The sequence below is a fragment of the Pan paniscus genome, chromosome 1 (assembly GCF_029289425.2).
Source record: "Pan paniscus chromosome 1, NHGRI_mPanPan1-v2.0_pri, whole genome shotgun sequence".
Taxonomy (NCBI): Eukaryota; Metazoa; Chordata; class Mammalia; order Primates; family Hominidae; genus Pan; species Pan paniscus.
In genome coordinates this window covers 141,855,517-141,876,751 of record NC_073249.2, presented here as the reverse complement: position 1 = coordinate 141,876,751, position 21,235 = coordinate 141,855,517, and the positions used below count along the sequence as shown (strand labels likewise).

The window sequence follows — 21,235 nt, the reverse complement described above, 5'->3', positions numbered from 1 at the left end:
AATTATGACTTCTTGACTCTTTAGATGTTCACTCAATCAATAAAACTAAAACTAATTTTTACATATCTTCAAGTTTCAGGGAAATTCAATTCAACCTCCCCTGGAAGAGCATGGACACATTCACTAGCTACCATGATGATATTTCATTTCTGACCACTCCCATGAAAGAACAGATGGTCAATCAATCCTGAATTTGTAACATGAAGAAATTTCTAAACATTTCCAATTTAACTTTTAACTTTCTTGGTATTGTGACTTATGACTCATTCCATCAAATGGACATCCTCTTGGCATGTCTCTAAAGAAAAGATGACAGAAGGCCTTGGTGTCTCAGCCAGATCACAAGGTTATATAATTCTTACTTCCTTAAATCTGACTGTGAAGGATTATAATTTTTTTTAAGGAAAGCAAATTATTTGGAAAAATACAAAGAAGCTTCTGTTACAGAGTTTCTTTTAGATTTACTTCCAAGAATAGTAAATCAATTACATAATTAAATATATGTTTTATTAAATACCTATGTCCAGCCGGCCATGGCGGCTCACATCTGTAATCCCAGCACTTTGGGACACCAAGGCTTGGGCCCAGAAGTTCAAGACCAGCCTGGGCAACATAGTGAGATCCCCTCTCTAAACAACAACAACAAACCAAAACCTATGTTTGACATTATATCACAGTGTGATATAAAGGATATAAAGGAAATATAAAGTAATGAGACACCATCCCTGCCTTAAAGTCTAGAGGGGGAGACATCTATCTAAACAAGCTATTGCAACACAATGTAATACTTGCTATAATGGAAAAATAGAGGAAAGAGTGTCTAATTCTACCGAGTGCCTGTATGGCTGGACAGAGAAGGTGACATTTGAGTTGGGTCTTGAAAAATAAATAGTCATTTACCAAGTAATGAGGATGAAGAAAGGCATTACAGATGGAGGCAGAGGTAGAAGTGGTGGCAGCGGGATGAGCAGACACACAGTTGTAACCCAGCACAGCACAGGGGACCAGTCAGGAGCTGTGTAACCAGAGCTCTGGCTCTCAACCTGAGACCCACACACTCCTGGACCTGCACAGCAGTATGTCAGGGGCTGTGCAAAACCACAGGATGAGCATGTCACAGTTGCCTAAGGTTTCTTTGTGTTTATTCAATTTTCTGTCAATTTTAGTTAATAGTGGCTTTAGACATTTTTTTAAAAATTGAAACAAACACGAATCCATTGCAGAGCCAAATGCAAAAACTTCATAAATTCTTTATATGAAACAAATATGTCTCAGTTGCAGAAGTCTATTTCATGTTATAAACCTTCTTTCCATCAACCTACTACTCACTCCTGGCCCCTGTGATTTCCTGCTCCTTGGCTGTTAAGGGTCTTCAGTTAAGAAGCACTGGACTAAAATGTGGGTTGGGCTGCGGACAGAGGCAGGAAATGAGGTTAGAAAAATAACTAATTACCTTCCAGATTTATTTCCAGTGTCTTTCAGAACCCTGTTTATACAGGGTTTCATATGCCAGATTGAGCATATTTAAGCAGGGTGACGTCAGGATTCAAACTATGGAAAATTATGTGGCAACTTGGCAAATAAATTAGAGGGAAAGAGATAGAACAAGTCAAAAGACTATTGCTACCGTCTAGGTGAGAGATAAGGCATATCTGAAATAAGGCAGAGGCAGAGGATGGCTAAGAGAAAATGGATTATTTGAGAGACAATTAAGAAAGAAAAATGACAGAACTTAAATGATATGTTGACTGTGGGCAGTAGAAGAGGAGTCAAGGATGACTTTCAGATTTTGTTTTGCAACTGATGGACAATGATACTATTACCTAGGGTAGAAAATAAAGAAGGAAAAAAAGTTTCTGAAAGATAATGAGTTGACTTTGGCTCTGTTAAGTTGTGGTGCTATGGTCATTCATTCATTCACTACATTTAATCTTTATTTAGCATCTATTAAACAACATGAACTGAACTAGACAGGTAGTTGGAAATGTCCAGTAGCTAGAGGAAATTCAGGTATGGAATTTAAGAGATATGTTAGGCTGAGAATGTAGAAATGGAAGTCCAGTGTGTTTAGTGGTGATGGCTGAAGCTAAGGGGAATATATGATGCCGATGCCACCAGGAGAGTGCGAAGAGTGAGAAAAGAAGACTCAAGACTGAGCCCAGGGGAAAACGAATCTTCCACTTCCTGGGAGTGGACAAGCTGGAAAAAAGTTGTCAGAATGTTTAGATAATACCTCTTTTTTAGTTTTTTTCTTCATAATTTGTATTGTAAAATTCATTTGAATTTTGTGAACACAAATTCTTCAGAAATTTGAAAGAATCTATATAATCTTTCTGCACATAACGTAAAAATCTTCATTCAGGATCCTTAAAGTCTCATATGTTATAAATGATTAGCCTCTTCTCAATTAAAGATTTTATTTAAATTGGGTGTAAAAATTAATTTAGACCAGTTACAGAAGTCAATTACATTGCTTTATTAAATTCTGCCAGTTTACAAATTAGGAAGTTATTATTATTTATTATTTTTTTTAAGACGGACTCTCGCTCTGTCGCCCAGGCTGGCGTGCAGTGGTGTGATCATGGCTCCCAGGTTCAAGCGATTCTCCTGCCTCAGCCTTCTGAGTAGCTGGGACTTACAGGTGCGCGCCACCACGCCTGGCTAATTTTTTGTATTTTTAGTAGAGACGGGGTTTCACCGTGTTAGCCAGGATAGTCTCGATCTCCTGACCTCGTGATCTGCCTTCCTCAGCCTCCCAAAGTGCTGGGATTACAGGCATGAGCCACCGCACCAGCCCCCTGAAGTCTCATATGTTATAAATGATCAGCCTCTTCTCAATTAAAGATTTTATTTAAATTGGGTGTGAAAATTTATTTACACCAATTACAGCAGTCAATTACATTACTTTATTAAATTCTGCCACTTTACAAATTAGACAGTTATAATTATTTTTTAAGGGAAAGGAGGAGAACGGTGTTCAGAGAGTTGAGCGTCACTGTATGAATCCCACCGGACTCCTAATCACAGATAAAACGAACCTTGGGTTACTCACGGATTCAAGTTTCTTCCCCGGAGACTCATATTTACAGCTTGAGTCAAATTCTAAACAAAAGTTATTCTGGCAAGAAGGAAATGTAACCCATTAGGGTTCTGGGGCGCCCACGACAACCAGTGGGGCGCAGCTTCCTCTCCACTCCCTAGGAGGGCCCAGCTCGCTGCAGGGGGTGGGCAGGAAAGCTGCCCGAAAGGATTCTGAGCGGGCAGCCTCCTTAACATTTTCTCTCCTGGTTCCTAGGGCCCACACCCCAAAAAGATTCTTCTCTGGCTGAGATTGCGGTGGGTGTGAGGCATGGACCGAGCCTGTTAGACCTGGGTTCAGGCCGGGCCACTGTCATTAACATACCTAAGCCACAGAACTCTTTCCTTGGTAGTGGAAAGCTGCGGGCCTCACCCGGTTTGCGTTGAGTGACGTCACAGAGTGGCAACCAATCACAAGTCTGCTTTGAAAGATACTGTTAGGGAGCGGACACTGTATTGGTAGAGATGCTCTATCAATCTCGGAGAGGAATCGCCTCTTTTCTCTTAGCGACAGATGCGTCCTGGCAACAGTCGGCAGAGTTGCTGCTGTTTGTGCCCTTGCGATTTGTTTTTCTGAGAGAGGAGAGTCAAACTCCCACCTCCAGCTCTCGAAGGAGCTTTTCCTGAGGGCACTGCAAAGAGGCTCCTTTTCCTTCAGATCAGCAGTATCAGGTAAGAGAAGCTCTGAATGGGAAAGGCGGCGTGGAAAACAAGTATTTTACTCACTCTTTCAAGGGTATTTGAACACTCGCTGTGTCAGCAATGTGCTAGGCTAGTGGCAGTGAAAACTACAAAAAACACAAGTCTTTCCCTGCTTTCAAAGAGCTTCCAGCCTCGTCAGGGAAACAAAAATAGCAACGAGAGAGCAGTTAACGACACTCTAAGAACTTTAAGGGCATGTACTGTCTTGTTCCCATGTTATATATACCCAGTGACTATCATATTGCCTAGTACATAGTAGGAACTCAATAAACCATGAATGGGTGAGTTAATGAATGAGTGAATGAATGAATGAATGCCAAAACAGCATGATTCTGATTATCCGTCTAGCGGCGGGGGTCAAACAATAAAAGATTAATGTGGGCTGAAATAGATTACTTCAGGACTGTTTAGAAAGGGCTGGAGTAGATAAATAGTGAGGAAGATGAACAGGGAACACAAACTCTTTGAAAGTAAGGACATTGTCTTATTCCCCTAGTGACTAGTTTACCCAGTACCTAATTGCTGCTCAATACTTTCTCCTTCTTGTGTATGGTGAATGCTAAATGAATTCACAGCAATCTTTTAGGAAGCTCTGAGTTTGAAGCCCTCTGCCTTTGCAGAGGCTTGACATAAGTAATAACACATAGTATGATTGGAAAGTGTCAGGGAGAACAAGATTGTTTCAGCCTGAGTGAGGAAGTCAGGGAGGCTTCCGGCTTTGGGAGAAAAGTTCATAATTGCCTTGAATGATGAGAAAGATTGAAACAGGCAGAGAGATGCCTGCATGGTGTGGACCAGGAGCAGCAGGTGGGGTGGGAGGGAAGGGGATTCTCCAGAGAGGGAGGTGGGAAAGTCCTGGACTGTTTGGGAATGAATGGAAACCGTGCGAGGCTGGAATAGAACTGGAAAGGTTGACGCAGTGAGGCAGACTGTGAAAGTATTGAAGGCCATACTTACATGAGTTCGGACTCTATTTTGTTTTGCAAAGTCTGGTGTGTAGACCACCAGTGCAAGACTGTCTCACAATGCTTTTAAAAATGCAGAGTCCCAGGCTCAACCCAGACCAGCAAAATCAAAGGAGGTCCAGGAAATTTGCATTTCAAATGAGCTCCATTTCTACAATCTGGAAGAGAATGCTACTGTGAATGATAGGGACCCACAAAAGTCATTATACAGGGAAGAGACTTGATAAGAGATGCATTTTTGGAGAGCTCTGAGGTTGGCCTCTTAAGTAGTTGTTCTGGTTAGAACAGAGGCAGAGAGGCCAGTTAAGTGTCCATGATCTAGGGCAGAGGATTCAGGGAGGAGAATCTGTGGATTTTTTAAATTACATATTTATTTTCACTAACCACCAATTGAAATGTATTCAATTGGTAACAAACCACAGTAGTACTCACAGGCCTGTGACTTTGTTAGCAACTCTTTTCATATTACATTATAGAGATTGTAAATATATTATTTATACTCATCATTACCTCACAATTAAGGTAGTTATTAGAACCACAGCTATTTGTTATTTAACGTGTTAATAAAGAAGTACAAATTATTTTATCATAATTTAAAAAAATATTTTAATAACTATATTTCCATATAATCTGTCTTCTTTGTAATCCCATGTTTTTATTTGATGCATGGGCTTCACCAGGCTGCCAAAGGTTCATGGCACAAAACAGGGTTGAAGCTCCAGTTTTGGAGGACATGTTAAAGACCCGAACCAGAGGAGGCCTTGGGAGAGAAGGGCTTGGAATTCAGAAGATATTTGGAAGGGAGAAGTAATAGGATAGCATCTACTCAAATAAGTGAATATCCAATCTTGGAAAGAAGTGGAAATAGCTATGGAAGGAAGGAAACAAGAGTATAGACTAATAGACATTGTAGGAATAGTTGTCTCTAGGGGTGGATGTTGTATACTTGCCAAAATATGGCTGAAGGCCCCAGGAGAATCTTGAAGTTTAATCAGGGTCTTAGTGAAGATTTACTGAGAATCAATAGTTCTTGGAGACACATTTACCAGAGGCCCAAGATGTTAGTCTTGGGTTTTATTCTAAATCAATGTTTGTTTGTTTGTTTTTTTAAAAAGATATCCCTGGAGAGGTACCTCACGCCTATAATTCCAGCATTTTGGGAGGCTGAGGCAGGAGGATTGCTTGAGGCCAGAAGTTCTAGACCAGCCTGGGCAACGAAGCCAGACCTCACCTCTTAAAAATAAAATAAAACCTGGATGCAGTGACTCACGCCTGTAATCCCAGCACTTTGGGAGGCCGAGGCAGGCAGATCACCTGAGGTCAGGAGTTCAAGACCAGCCTGGCCAACATGGCAAAACCCCATCTCTACTAAAAAATAAAAAATTAGCTGGGCATGTTGGTGGACACCTGTAATCCCAGCTACTTGGGAGGCTGAGGCAGGAGAATCGCTTGAACCCGGGAGGCGGAGGTTGCAATGAGCTGAGATTACGCCATTGCATTCCAGCCTGGGTGACAGAGTGAGACTCTGTCTCAATTAAAATAAATAAATAAATGTAGAAAGATGGAAACAAGCATTATGAGCTTATAAATTATTTGGGAAGAGGAAAGAGGATGATGACCACCTACATGAGGTCAGCTAATTGAAGAAGACCTGGGAAGATAAGACTTGCGTAAGGAAGACCCCAGTTAAAGAGAAGGTGCCAGTGCTACAAGTCCTTTCATAATCAAGATCTCTTGGCTGGGAATAAGCCACACATACACACAGGCAACAAATGAGAGCATGTAAACAGGTGTGTGCTATCAACCTAGATAGCAAGCAGAGAGGGGGACTCTCTAAAATAAAATGTTTATTTGAGAATAGGCATTACAATGGGAAGATGCATGCGGTAGTAAACTATATGTATATTCAGGGAGATAAAAGGACACAAACGTTTTTAAAGGAAAAATGAGGAGGATTATGTCATTGTCTTCAGATAGTTATCCTTGGCTACAGAATCAGTGACAAGGGTGGCACCAGTCTGAGGTTGGACAGGCAGTTCCTGGGCAGATATCCTTGCAGAAGTATTTTTGTGTGTGTGTGTGTGTAGAGTGGCAATGGCCTTTATGCAAGGTTGTGATTCTGTATAGTCTTTTGTGATAGTTCTTGTTATCAGGCATTTGTGACATACACTCCCTTCATGGACTTCCCTAGCTCTGTTTGTCTGAGTTTTTAACACAAGTGGCTCCATGCTGATTCTGACAACTTTCACAATGCATTGCATGAATAAAGTGAAGAGAGGAGATTAATAGCTGTTTAAATCACTGTATTATGACAATTTAATTTATGTTACTTATGCCTTCATCTATAGTAGTTAACCTCCTGAATAATAGAAGCATCATAAAAGGATATACTCATGGGCAAGTTGGAGAGTTAGTTTGGAAGCAGATCGTAGACAGCTGTGAATGCAGTGTTCCTCATAATCAAGTGGTGCACCATCACAGGTTTTGATCTGTTATGCAGGGGACTTACCCAATACACACTTTTGTCAACCTCTAATGTCTCTTGCTGTTAACATAGAATCTAGAAAATGTGACCTTTGTGCATTGATGGCAAAAGGTGTTCTGAAATGGGTAAATTAATTTACAAAGAAAATAAGTAGTTTTAATATCAAGAATATTTTTAATAAAAATGCTTAAACATTTCTAAGTGTTACCTTCCAAAATTTCTATTTTGAAATCCACTCAGCTCTACTGGTTTGAAAACCAGTCAAAACACAAGCCACTGGGTTAGGCACAACATTGATTTTAGGAGTAGATGAATTATCTCTTCTGCTACTCTTTTTTTTTTTTTTGAGATGGAGTCTCGCTCTGTTGCCCAGGCTGGAGTGCAGTGGCATGACCTCAGCTCACTGCAAGCTCCGTCTGCCTCCTGAGTTCACGCCATTCTCCTGTCTCAGCCTCCCGAGTAGCTGAGACTACAGGCACCTGCCACCACGCCTGGATAATTTTTTTGTATTTTTAATAGAGACGGGGGTCTCACTGTGTTAGCCAGGATGGTCTTGATCTCCTGACCTCATGATCCACCCGCCTCGGCCTCCCAAAGTTTTGGGATTACAGGCATGAGCCACTGCACCTGGCCTCTTCTGCTACCCTTAATAATTACAAATTGATTTCAGCTGGGAACAGAAAAAATGTTATGCATATTTCAAAGTAAACTTAGACTAAAGTAGGATTGGATATTGAAAATTTTTTCATAAGCTTTTAATATGCAACTTAATAGAAAAAAGTTTGTTAAATATAACACATTTATGAAATATTCAATTAATTTTATGAAAAAAACTTCAGTAAGCCCTGCTATAATTTGAAAGTAATATCTTTGTTGGGGATTTGTTTTTAAAAAGAAAGATCTACATAAAAAATAAACCTTGAATAAATGCGTTTATTGAAGTTATAAAAAGTGTATTATTCATTTGGTTTCGATACCCCCAATTAAAAGTTATTTATTTTCTAGACATAATGTTGGTAGGATTTTCATTATTTATAATTACTAAAATAAACTGCAAAATTTTGCCTGAAACTGAAATACAATATAAGGTGGCTACTCCCAAAGTAATCATTTTCCTTTCAGTTTAGACTATATTCACCAGGCTCTCTTCAGCTTATAAATGTTTCTATCGATGGTGCCTAGAAATGTAGATATTATGCTTTTTAGTGAAGAAGAATTAAGACCCCTAAAAGCCTTTAGAACAACCTGGTCACTAGTACCTGGTCACTAGTCACTCTGCCCTTAGTCACTAGTCAGTAATTTAGACAGAAGTCAATTAACATTTGTGAAAGTAGTAAATGAGCTGTTCAGGTAAGGCAGCTTGCATTAATGCACATTCCAATTTTGGTGCCTAATTTATTGCCAAAAATTTGACTTTGTTTTTCCCTGAAAACTGGAAACTCAAATTATCTACAGAGCATTTAATAGCAGCGTTTGAAAAGAACAGGACACTTGTTTACTTTGATTATTTGGGGGATGATTGTAAACTGATACCTGTATTCAAGTTTAATTCTACGGCAGCACTTCTTAATTCCTGGAACCTGTGGATATGTTACCATATATGGCAAAGAAGTAAAGTCACAGATGAAATTAAGATCAGCGGAACTTAACATAGGGAGATTATCCTGGATTATCTAGGTAGGCCCAGTGTAGTCACAAGGGTCCTTAAAAGTGAAAGACAAAGAAGAGGTTAGAGTATGCTATGTGAGACTTAACTCTCCCTTCTGACTTTGAAGTTGGAGGTTGGGGGCCACAAACCAAGAAGTGCTGGTGGGCTCTAGAGATTGGAAAAGGCAAGAAAGCAGATTCTCTCTTAGAGGCTCTGGAAAGAAAGGAATGCAGCCCCACTGACTCTGGTTTAAGCCCAGTGAGACCTGTGTCAGATATCTGAACTACAAAGCTGTAAGATAATAGATTTGTGTAGTTTTAAGTCACAAAATTTGTGGTAATTTGTTACAGCATTAAGAGAAAACTAATACAGCATGCATATAGAGTATTCCACAGACCATTAGGTAGAAGCTTTTTGTTTAGACTGGAAATTCATAGGCTAAGCATGGCAGAAGGGAAGGAGGACCAAGGAGTTATTAATCTAACTTTTTTTTTTTTTTAGTATGTTCACTGTGCTAGTTACAGGGATTACAAAAATTGGAAAGAAAATACAATCCCCATGCTCACAGAGTTTATAGTCTAGTTTGCAGTCTAACTTCATATACCTTCAGTTGAACTCCTGAACTTCTCTTTCAAATCTGCTGTTTCCATGGGATCTCCATCTCAATAAATAGCAACTCCATGCTTTCAATTTCTTAGGCAAAATTCATTGATGTTATCCTTCTCATAAGCGATATGTTCAAGTCACCAGTGAATCTTATTGGGTCTACTTAACAAAAATACCCAGAATCCAGTCACTTTTCCCATATCACTTTCACCTGCCTGATCTAAGCACCCTCATCTCTCCCATGGATTTTTAAATGTCTCGCAACTGGATTTCCTGCTTCAGCCTTTTCCTTGCTGCAGTCTTCTCTCAACACAGCAGTCATATTGATCCTTAAACTGTGGGACAGATGGAGTAAAGTAACTTCTCAGCTCAAAACCATCCAATAGCTCTCCACCTCATTCAGAGTGAAAGCCAAGGTCCTAATACACGACCTAGCCCCCCTTGTGGTATATTATATAGCTGTTTCCAATTATATCATTCCCAGCCACTACCTCCCGTACCTGTAAGAGGATCATACATTCCCACCTTCTGCCAATCAGGCAGAGAATCCCTCCCCCATTATCAGGATTGACTTACTTGCTTAGGCCAATAGAATGTGAACGGGAGGCACAATATGTCAGTGCCAAGGAGAAAGTTAGGAAGCATTATGTAGTTCCGTTAGCTCTCTTGCTTTTTTCTCTGCTGTGAAAGTGGTATGTGTGAAATAAGGCCTGCTTCTTCAGCCTGGATCCCAGAATAAGAAGACTTGCAGCAGCTCATCCACACCACAGTGCATAGCATGAGAAGAAATAAATGTTTGTTACCGTATGTCACTGAGATGTAGGGGTCATTTGTTACTGCAGCAAAGCTGACTAATATATCCCTGTCACCTTTCTGACCAGCTTTGCCTATAGTCTTTCCCTGACTCTGCTCCAGCCATCATGACCTTCTTGCTGTTTTCTTAAATATGCCAGGCATGATCCTGCCCCAGAACCTTTAAACATACTGTTCCCTCCACCTGAAAATACTCTTCCTCTCCCAGATATCTGTGTTTCTTGCTTTCTCCTTTTTCAGGTCTTTGTTCCAATGTCCAGTTCCTTTTCTTACCTTATTTTTCTCCTTAGTAGTTCTCACCACTTAAAATACTAATTATATTTTCCTCCTTTATTTGTTTATTTGTTCTGTCTTCCCCTAGAATGTGAGCTTGCACAAGGGGTTTTGCCTATTTTGTTCACTGCTGTATCCCTAACACCTAGGATAGCATCTGGTGCAGCATAGTCACTCAATATATATATGTGGAATAAATAGTGGTGGTGGTGATGGTGTGTGCGTGGGGTGAGGCTAAGTGGTGTGAAGAGTTTTTCACCATGTTGGCCAGGTTGATCTCGAACTCCTGACCTCGCGATCCACCCACCTCGGCCTCCCAAAATGCTGGGATTACAGCCACGAGCGCGCCACATACTCCAGCCTGGGCAACAGAGCAAGACTCTGTCTTGGGGAAAAAAAGAAAGTTTTTCAAGTATTTTACATCAAACTAAAATGCAGCTGGGATAGCATATGGAGAAGGGGTATATTGATAAGGAATCTTCTGAAAAAAAGGAATAGATGAAAGATTTGAAATTATGCTAAGACTGGGAAGTGATATGGAGGACATTTGACAGTCTAAAGAGTTGAGTCAGATCCATTCATTGCAGAATATCTTAAAAATAGAAATTGTCAGAATCATAAAATATTGATTAGATAATAAAATCCTGCTTTTTAGCTGGGCGCGGTGGCTCATGCCTGTAATCCCAGCACTTTGGGAGGCCGAGGCGGGTGGATCACCAGGTCAGGAGTTCGAGACCAGCCTGGCCAATATGGTGAAACCCCGTCTCTACTAAAAATACAAAAATTAGCCGGGCGTGCTGGCGTGCACCTGTAGTCCCAGCTACTTGGGAGGCTGAGGCAGGAGAATCGCTTGAACCTGGGAGGCAGAGGTTGCGGTGAGCTGAGACCGCGCCAATGCACTCCAGCCTGGGCAACAGAGTGAAACTCTGTCTCAAAAAAAAAAAAAATTCCTGCCTTCCTAGGTAAAGTCAATGATTTAAAATAGTTTCATTTGCAATGAAACACAGCAGTTATCATTGAAATCCAAGGGATCATCTAGTACAGAGGTTAAGAATGTGGCTATTGGAGCCAGGCTGCTTGGGCTCACAGCCTGACACCACTGTCTATTGCGCTCTGTGTCCCTTCAGGAGAGTCACCTGAACCTCTTGGGGCCTCGTTTTCTCATTATAAAATGGAGATGAAGATAATAGTAATAATAAAATGTGGTTATCTAGTATTCAATAGTACAGTAGGAAAATTATAGTTAACCATAATCCATTGCATATTTCAAAATGCTAGAAGAATTGTAATGTTCCCAACACAAAGAAAAATGTTTCAGATGATGGATAATCCCAGTTATGCCGATTTGACCATTATACATTGTATATATGTATCAAAGTATCACATGTACCCCCAAATATGCACAACTATTATATGTCAATAAAAATGTTTTAATGTGGTTAAGATTAAATTAAAAACACAAGTAAAGTACTTGGAACTGTGCTTGGCACATAGTAAGCACTTCACAAATGTGAGCTATTATTTTTATCATTTAAAAAAATTCATATGAGAAAATCTAAAGGGAAGATGTTTACACAGGAACACAGACACACTCACATCCACACTTTGGACAAGATTTTGTGATCCAGCATCTAGGAATAAAATAAAACTTGTGATATTTTGACCATGGGCTATGAAATAATAGTCTGTGTTGATTTGTTAAAGTGACGCAAACCAGTCAGAGATGATTGAGTTGATTGATGACACTTTATTTCATTAAGTCTTCACAATCACCTTGTGGGGTAGATTTTATTATTATCCCCATTAAATAGATGAATAAACTGAGACTTAGAGAAGGTAAGTAATTTGCCCAAGGTCACTCAGCTGGAAGAAGTAGAGCCTGTTTAAAAACTCTGCTGGCCAGGCTCCTGCAGTCACACTCCTAACCATTTAAACAGAATGGGACAAAGGTGAGCATGGCGGAGATGACAAGGATTTGATGTCATGGTGATGACCTTGGCCAGTGTTCTGTCCTGTCAAAATTGATAAGCAGTTCCATGGAAAACTTTTAGAGGCATTCTCTCTGATAGGCCAAATAAGGCCTTAGTGGTTTTGTGTTCACATGCTGAGATAAAAGTATGAGCTCAATTACGTTAATTTAAAAATTATATACGCATATGCACACTGTGGGCCTGTCACTCCCAGTGGCCTATCTTGTCTTTGTAGCTGGGCTACCTGTTGGGAAGCCCAGCAAAAGGCAGCACAGAGCAGCTACCTGGGATGGGAACTTCAGTGAGAGGCGGGGAAGCCAAGTCCTCTGTCGTGCTTCCATGGCAGGACCTATGGCTGAGACTTTGTTCTGGCAGGTCACCACGGTGCGCTTCAGCTAAATGGCTCCACCAGAACAGTAAGATCTCATCAGTAAGATTGTTGTTGCAATAAGCCTTTGTCACAGAACACCCGTTCTATGAAGATACAGGTTGATTTAGCCCAGGGTAAAACTTAGAAAACATATTCTTATGTTTATTAAATGATAATGTTTAGTATTTGAAATTGTAAGTTGTTTGCAAATTGTAACAATTTACTAATAATATCATCTCTTTATGCAGCCCAAGTCAGAACCATGGCTCCAAAACAAAAGAAAAAGTCATCACGTGGCAAAAAAAGACCAAAACCAGTATTAGCTGGTAGGAATATTTCTTCTTTGAATGGGATTTTTTGTGGAGTATTTGTATATATATTAGCAGCAAAATGATTATGGTTTTACATATCAAATGAAATAAAATATTTCTGTGACATAAAGTCAAATGTATGAGGAATAAGATATATGGAGATTCATTCTTACTTTTGACTAATTTCATTATGATACCAATTAGATGCTATATAATGAATGCTGTAGTAAACATGTCACTAAGAGATAACAGTATGAAAGACAATTATTCAGATTTTCTCTGTTTAATTATTCACAAGATAGTTTAAGTCTTCATTGTATATTTGCACTTATATTTTGTGTTTTGAGGTTTGGTAAGGATTATAGTAAACTGGCTGGGCGCGGTGGTTCACGCCTGTAATCCCAGCACTTTGGGAGGCCGAGGCGGTTGGATCACGAGGTCAGGAGTTCGAGACCAGCCTGACCAACATGGTGAAACCCCGTCTCTACTAAAAATACACAAATTAGCTGGGCGTGGTGGCACGCGCCTGTAATCCCAGCTACTCAGGAGGCTGAGGCAGGAGAATCACTTGAACCCGGGAGGCGGAGGTTGCAATGAGCAGAGATCGCGCCACTGCACTCCAGCCTGGGCAACAGACTGAGACTCCATCTCAAAAAAAAAAAAAGAAAAAGAAAAAAAAGATTGGCCGGGCACAGTGGCTCACGCCTGTAATCCCAGCACTTTGGGAGGCCAAGGTGGACGGATCACAAGGTCAGGAGATGGAGACCATCCTGGCTGACACGGTGAAACACCGTCTCTACTAAAAATACAAAAAATTAGCCGGGTGTGGTGGCGGGCGCCTGTAGTCCCAGCTACTCGGGAGGCTGAGGCAGGAGAATGGCGTGAACCCAGGATGTGGTGCTTGCAGTGAGCTGAGATAGCGCCACTGCCCTCCAGCCTGGGCGACAGAGCAAGACTCCGTCTCAAAAAAAAAAAAAAAAAAAAAAAGAAGAAATAAAAGATTATAATAAATTGAGATGTATTTGATTCAAAAATGTAAATTTGACTTCCTTTTATTATATTCTAGCTAGTGAAGACATGGAACCAGTAAATATGGAGAGCATGGGTAAGTGGAAATATAATTTACAACTTACGTCCTCAGTTTTATAATATTTTAATAATGCAATAAGCAAGCAGGAATACTACAAACTGAAGTGATCAATCAAAATGTACATGGGCTAAAATGATACCATTCCATTTAGAATATAAAATGAAAAATTTTTTAAAGAAAAAATAAGAGTAGAGAATTTCAAACTGAGAAATAAACTTCAACCAAGCAGTTAGTTAAAAATGCATTATATGATTATTGAAAGGCCTTTTATAACTATAAAGTGTTATAAGCCTGCAACTTATGACTTTTATCAGATAAGTATTTTTTCAAACTTTTGCTCATAGGTAATATTTATCTGTACTTCATGCTAAGATGCCACTATTTCAAGGAAAGAGGCTGGTTTTTAAGCAAATAACTAGAACTTAGACAACTAAACTAATGTTGTTCCTACATGTAAAGGCTAAATAATCTTACAACAAGACTTCTTTTGGTGGGATGGAGGGGGAACCTCTCTCTTAGAGTTGACTTAGATGACACGCTTCACTTTTAGAAACAGAAAGGAGACAATGAAGGGGGCAAGGAGGAAGACCTAAAAGCCCTGTAGGCCACTGTAAAGATTTTGTCTTTTAATCGTATGGAATGAGGAAATATTGGTAGTATTTAAGCAAAGGGTGACTCCATCTGACATGTTTTTAAAGGGTCAGGTCATCCTGGCTACTGTGTAGCAAATTGCAGGAGCAAGGACTGAAGCAGAGAGACTAGTTAGGAAGTTTTTCCAACAATCCAGGGGAAAGATGGTGGTGACCTGGGCCAGGGCAGTAGAGGGGGCAGAGGTGTGGAGTGTGGAGGTGGGGAGAAAGTGGGAGAATGTCAGCTAATGTAAGTGGCTCTGTTATCAGCACCCAGCACAGTGCCTGCAGCAGGATATGCTGCCCAATAAATATTTATTGAGTTAGTGAAACCTGGGAGTCATCTTTAATTTCTTTCTTTCTCTCCCTCCACACCTCCCTACCCCTTTCAAACCACCCCAACTTATGTGAATTCCACCTGTTTTAAAATATATCTCAAACCCATCTGCTTCATATTATCTTCCCACCTGCAACCTTAGTCCAAACCTCCGCACTCCTCACATCGGTTAGTTCCCAAGGCTCCTATTTGATATCACTGCTTCCACTCAGCCTCCTTCTGTCCATTTGGCGCACAGCAGCCCAACCATGCTTAAACTCCTCTTTCTTGCTTAAACTCCCCCATAGTCTTTCTTTGCCATTGGGCACAACTTGCAGTGGTCCTGGCTCCTGTGCTCAAGTGGTCCTGACCTTATTTCCTCCTCCTCTTCGCCAACCTACAGCCCATCAGCCTTGCTTAGCACAGAATGTTCCAAATTTATTCCAGCCTCAGGGCCATTGCTTTTGCTGTCCCTGATGCATAGATAGATCTTCCCTTTATGCAACTTTCTCTTTCTTATCGTTGAGATCTAGACTACCATCTCACTTCCTCAAGAGACTTTCCTTGACCTCTGTGTCACCTATTACCTTGTTTAATTGCTTTCATAGCACTTAAAATCCTGAAGTTAAAGTACAGTCAATTCTCGTTCGTGTATTCTATACAGTCCCTTTGAATACTAAATTAGCCAATACTGGACTATTGCTCCTAGGGGAAACACAGGGTTAGGTTCCTGTGAGCTTCTGTTCACATTTTCATTAACTAGTCAATACATAACCTTGTTTTATGTGTATTTCTGTTTAAAGGCTCCTTATTTAATGTATATTGTTGATTCCTTAACACTGAACTCATGGCCAAATCATGGCAAACAGCACTATAACTCATTACTGAATAAATAAATGAGTGAATGAGTTGTGTTCCCTCTTGCTCCTATCTAAATAGACCACCACAGCTACCCTTCTTAGTTCCATCTCTCATCCTGTTTTCTCCCAAATAGCACTTATCACAATTTGTATTTACTTATTTTTGTTTTTTCTATTTATTTTCTTTTTTTTTTGTAGAGATGGGTTCTCGTTATGTTGCCCAGGCTGTCTTGAACTCCTGGGCTCAAGGGATCCTCTTGCCTTGGCCTCCCAAAGTGCTGAGATTACAGGTGTGAGCTACCATGCCCAGCCCACAATTTGTATCTATGAGTGTACTTCATTGTTTATTATCTGTCTCTCTGTCTAGATTGGATACCCTGGCACTAGCACCATGCTTTTCACATAGTGGGTGCTCAGTAAATATTTCTTAACTAAATGAATTGACTGGTAAGAAAATCTATGAACCTGATAAAGGGGCACAGTTTGAGATGTATTCATTGAAAGTAAATGAACTGAAAAATAGGAATATGTTTGCTTAAGGGAAAGAAAAAACCAACCTCAGAACATTATGGTGAGACAAGTGTAGGTTTTGAGTTAGCATCCCCCTCTCCTCAAGCCTCTCTCTACCCCCAGACTCCCCTCAGGTAGCATCAGGACCCCTCTGACTTCCTCATGGTGGGCCCTGACCTTGCCAACTGTTAATCAGGGCTGATGGCTGTCACGCTCCAAGAAACTGAGATCCCTTTTTCTAACAAGGAGCCAAGGTATCAATAGGCTAACTAAAAAACTGTCAGTCCTAAGGGCCTAACAAGGCGATGCCCAGAGGTTTCTGGAGAATAAATATAATTTTTACACATAGCTAATATTTGTGGAGCAATGACTTTCTGCCAGGCCCACTCTTCTTATTGCCTTAGCTCTATAAAGTAGGCATTATCAAGGCCATTACAGACATGAAGGTGCTGTGACTCCCGAATGTTAAATAATTTACCCAAATTATAATACGAGTTAGTGGTATATGAGTTGCCTATTGCTGCTGTAACAAATTGCCACAAACTTAGTGGCTTAAACAATATAAATGTATCATTTAACAGTTCTGGAAATCAGGAGTCCGAAATTACTTTCACCAGGCTAATGTCAAGGTATCAGCAGGGCTGATTATCTCTGGAGGCCCTGAGAGGTGAATATGTTTCCTTGCCTTTTTCAGCTTCTAGAGGCCACTGTATTTATTGACTCCTGGCCCCTTCCTTCCTCTTCACAGCCAGCAGCATAGCATCTTTGAATCATTCTCTATGACCTCTGTTTCCCTTGTCACATCTCCTTCCTTGACTTTGATCCTCCTGTCACCGTCTTATAAGGCCCCTTGGGATTACACTGGGCCAATGTCAAAGGCCCAGTCATCTCCCCACCTCAAAATCCTTAACCTTCAGTATCTGGGATAAATGTTTTAAAAAATGAAAAATAAATAAATAAATAAAAAGAACATAAAAACAAAAACAACAAAAAGTAGAGATCCGTAACATAATTATATCCACAAATCCCTTTTCTTATGTAAGGTAACAATACAGAAGTGTATTAGTCTGTTCACATGCTTCTAATAAAGACATACCTGAGACTGGATAATTTATTTGAAAAAAGAGGTTTAATTGACTCACAGTTCTACATGGCTGGGGAGGCTTCACAATCACAGTGGAAGGTGAATGAGGAGCAAAGTCACATCTTACACGGCAGCAGGCAAGAGAGCGTGTGTAGGAAAACTTCCCTTTATAAAACCATCAGGTCTCATCAGACTTATTCACTATCATGAGAACAGCACGGGAAAGACCTGCCCCCATGATTCAATTACCTCCCACTACACATAGGAGTTATTCAAGATGAGATTTGGGTGGGGACACAGCAAAACCACATTAACAAGTTTCAGGAATTAGGACATGAACATATTAGGGGGACATTATTCTGTTTGCCAGAAGTGGTTAATAGCACAGGCTTTGGAATTAGACAGACCTGGTTTAAGTCATAAACTTATGACTTAAAGTCATTTAGTGACTGTGTGGCCACAGATGACTTCACCTTCCTGAGCCTCTGCTTCTTCATCTGAAAAGCAAGATAGACTATCTACCTCATAAGATTGATGTGGAAATTAAATTAGTAGTACATGCACATTTCCTTACATAGGGCTGTCACAAAGTAGGTTCATGTTAACTCTTTTTACTATAAAAAGATACTATAAAGACAGATAAGTAGATCAATGCATGAGAATAGAGTCCAAAAATAGACCACATGTGCATGGTCAATTGATTTTCATCAAAGATGCAAAGATAATTCAGTGGAGAAGGGATAGTCTTTTCAACAAATGATGCTGGAACAGTTAGATAGCTGTAAGTAAGAAAGTGAACTCAATCCATACCTCACACCATACACAAAAATTAACTCAAAAGGAATCATAGACCTAAAGGTAAAACCAAATATTCTAAAACTTCTAGAAGAAAACAGGAGAAAATCTTTGTGACCTTGGAGTTGGCAAAGATTTCCCAGATATGACACCCACAGCCAAAATCCCAAGAAATCTTAAAGCTTTCTTAAGATTTTCTTTTTTAAAATCTTAAAGATTTTTTTCTTTTATGGAATACTTGCCAGCAATGGAATGAACCATTGCTACATTCAACAATATGAATGAATCTCAAAATAGTTATGCTAAGAAGATAAACAAAAAGAGTACATTTATAAATATTCCAGAAAAAAGCAAACTAATCTATAGTGACAAGAAAACAGCTTAGTGGTTACTTGGGGTTACTTAGGGATGAAGGAGGTGTATTGGAAGGCAGGGGCAGGAGGAAACATTTGGGTCTTATGGGTATGTACTTTATCTTGATTGTGGTAATGGCTTCATGGGGTATGTACATATATTTATCAACTTGTACATATTGTATGCAGTTTATCGTTTGTCAATTATAACTCAGCAAAGCTGTTTTTAAAAAACTAGATAGCAACCAAAATGTTAAAAAAAAAAAGAATGTATAATTGAAATGTATGAGAGTTGTTTTAAACAACGCTCATTATGTAGGATAATATATGTGTAACCTATGATTTATATTGCATAGCCTTCTATTGTGTGCACATAGTAAGATTCTGAGGCATGAATTGTGTAGAGCTTGAGTCTGCCTTTGGTTCCTGCTAGGTGAATAACTGCCATTCACTGGATCCTATGGAACGTCATCTCTGTTCCCTCCTTGTCTATGTGTAGAGAAGCAGGACCCTCTCCATGGATCTTCTGTGTCCACTCATTAGAGAGAAAGCATAGCATAGTAGAGTTCAGGGATCTTGGTTTTGATCCCAGTACCACCACTTTCAACTTCCAGAGGCTGACCTTGGACATGTTATTGAACTCTGTGGTCCTCAGTTTTCTCAGCTAAAAAATGGAGACAAATATAGTAACCACCTCTGAATGTTGTTGTGAAGACTAAATGAGTTAATAATACACATAAAGTGCTTAAAACTGTGCCTGGAGCAGTAGGTGCACCATGGAAGTGCCCTCGCAGACATTGTCCTTGTGATTGGCACTCCTGACTTCAGTCAGCTTCAGAAGGCCCTGAAGGCCTCCTCCTCTGCACCAACACTTGTTTCACACTCCTTGGAGCAACCAGCCTCCCACTCTGCTGGAGGCTCCAGGGAGCCCATCTCATTGCTGATCACAGTGGCCTCATTGCTGTAGCCTATGGTGCTGTTCTCAGTGTGTGCCTCAAAGCCTACCCAATAGCAGTTGTTTTACAGTATTTGGCTGGTGACCCTTTGGGGTGGCCAGAAGCATCAGGCCTTGCCCTGGTTAGTTTAGTTCTCATGGCAATGGAGCGTGATGGTACTGGACTATAGCAGTTTTGTGTGATCTGTTGGCTGCCAGTTATCTGCAGTTATCACTGTTTGCCAACTCGAAGCAGAAACAGTCCACTAGTTTTACTGACTTCTAGATAAAGGAATGTTAGATCCTAATTAGAGTTGCCTTGAAAAAGTCCAATTAGTGTGAAAGGATCATTTTTTGTGTGTGAAAAATATCAAGCCAGTAGAATTCGAAGTGTGTGTTTAGTAGGGGCAGATAACATAGAAAACAATCTTTGGTGCTGTCTTTCCAGTGTCAAGGATGATAAAAAGCTTTCTGGTCTTCTGAATGCCTCTCTTTATTAGGGACAGCTGCCTTCTTTTCGGCACTAGCACAGTGTGAGTCTCACAGTCCCACCTAGTGGTTTTCTCAGACAAAACTACAGAACTTTTGTTACCCATTCAACACTACAAATGCAGTCTGTTTGCAGAGGAGTACTTGATTTGAATCAAGTCAACAGTTACTTATTGAGCATCTTAGAAGTGCCAGGTGTTATGGTTACTCTTTTGAGGGAGATAAAAGTGTATAATTTGTCCTTCGCTCATGAACAACTTGAATTCCCAATGTTATGCCAACTGACTGCAGTTTGAAATATGCTTCTGCATATAATCAGTGTTATGCATACAGTTATTTAAAACCTCCAAATTACCTGAATTATTGTATCATAGAGCCCCTGGGGTGGGGGAAAATATTTCTATTGGAAAATAAGCTCAAAATTCCAACATGAGAGGCCACATACACTTTCCCCCTTGCTGGCACATCTATTGAGCAGTTGGAGGGAGGATGGCCTGACATCCAGGGGCGTGGGTGCTGGAGGAGATGGGAGTGGACCCTGGGAGTTGGGGAGAGAGTCCTGGGGACAGATGCAGAGCTGAGACTGTTGTGGCTGATAATAGTGATATGAAGGATAAAAAAAACAGGAAGAAGGCTTGAGAGAGGGGAGGGCAGCAGGCAAAATTCTCCTTTGTCCTCTAGCGTCCACCCTCCCGGGGCATGCTGCTGCTGAGGACTGGCCTGAGGCGCAAAGAAGGGATGGGAAGACCAGGGATGGAAGCCTCTTGAACCTCTCCTCTCTCCTGAGAGCAATACTGGGACTGGCAGCCAGATGGGAGGAAAGGGATTCCCTACCCACTTTCCTGTGTCCAAGGGTTTATTAATACAACCAACTGAGAAGCCACTATTTGAAAAATGTGAGGAATTGAGTAACAGTAAGCTTGACTGTGAAAAAGAGAAGCCCTAAAGAGCAGA

General features: G+C 40.4%; 1 protein-coding gene across 2 annotated transcripts in view; it reads left to right on the top strand.

Moving 5' to 3' along the window:
- Positions 1-2,181: 2,181 nt before the first annotated feature.
- Positions 2,182-21,235, top strand: part of DNAI3 (dynein axonemal intermediate chain 3) — a 74,464-nt gene continuing 55,410 nt past the window's right edge. Inside the window, exons 1-3 of one of the 2 annotated variants that reach the window (XM_063600036.1) lie at positions 2,182-3,750; positions 13,159-13,236; positions 14,288-14,326. In XM_063600036.1, coding sequence (XP_063456106.1) covers positions 13,173-13,236; positions 14,288-14,326 — 103 coding nt within the window. In that variant the 5' untranslated portion in view covers positions 2,182-3,750; positions 13,159-13,172. The remainder of the gene's footprint in view (positions 3,751-13,158; positions 13,237-14,287; positions 14,327-21,235) is intronic. The other variant, XM_003805290.5, reaches the window with a different exon arrangement.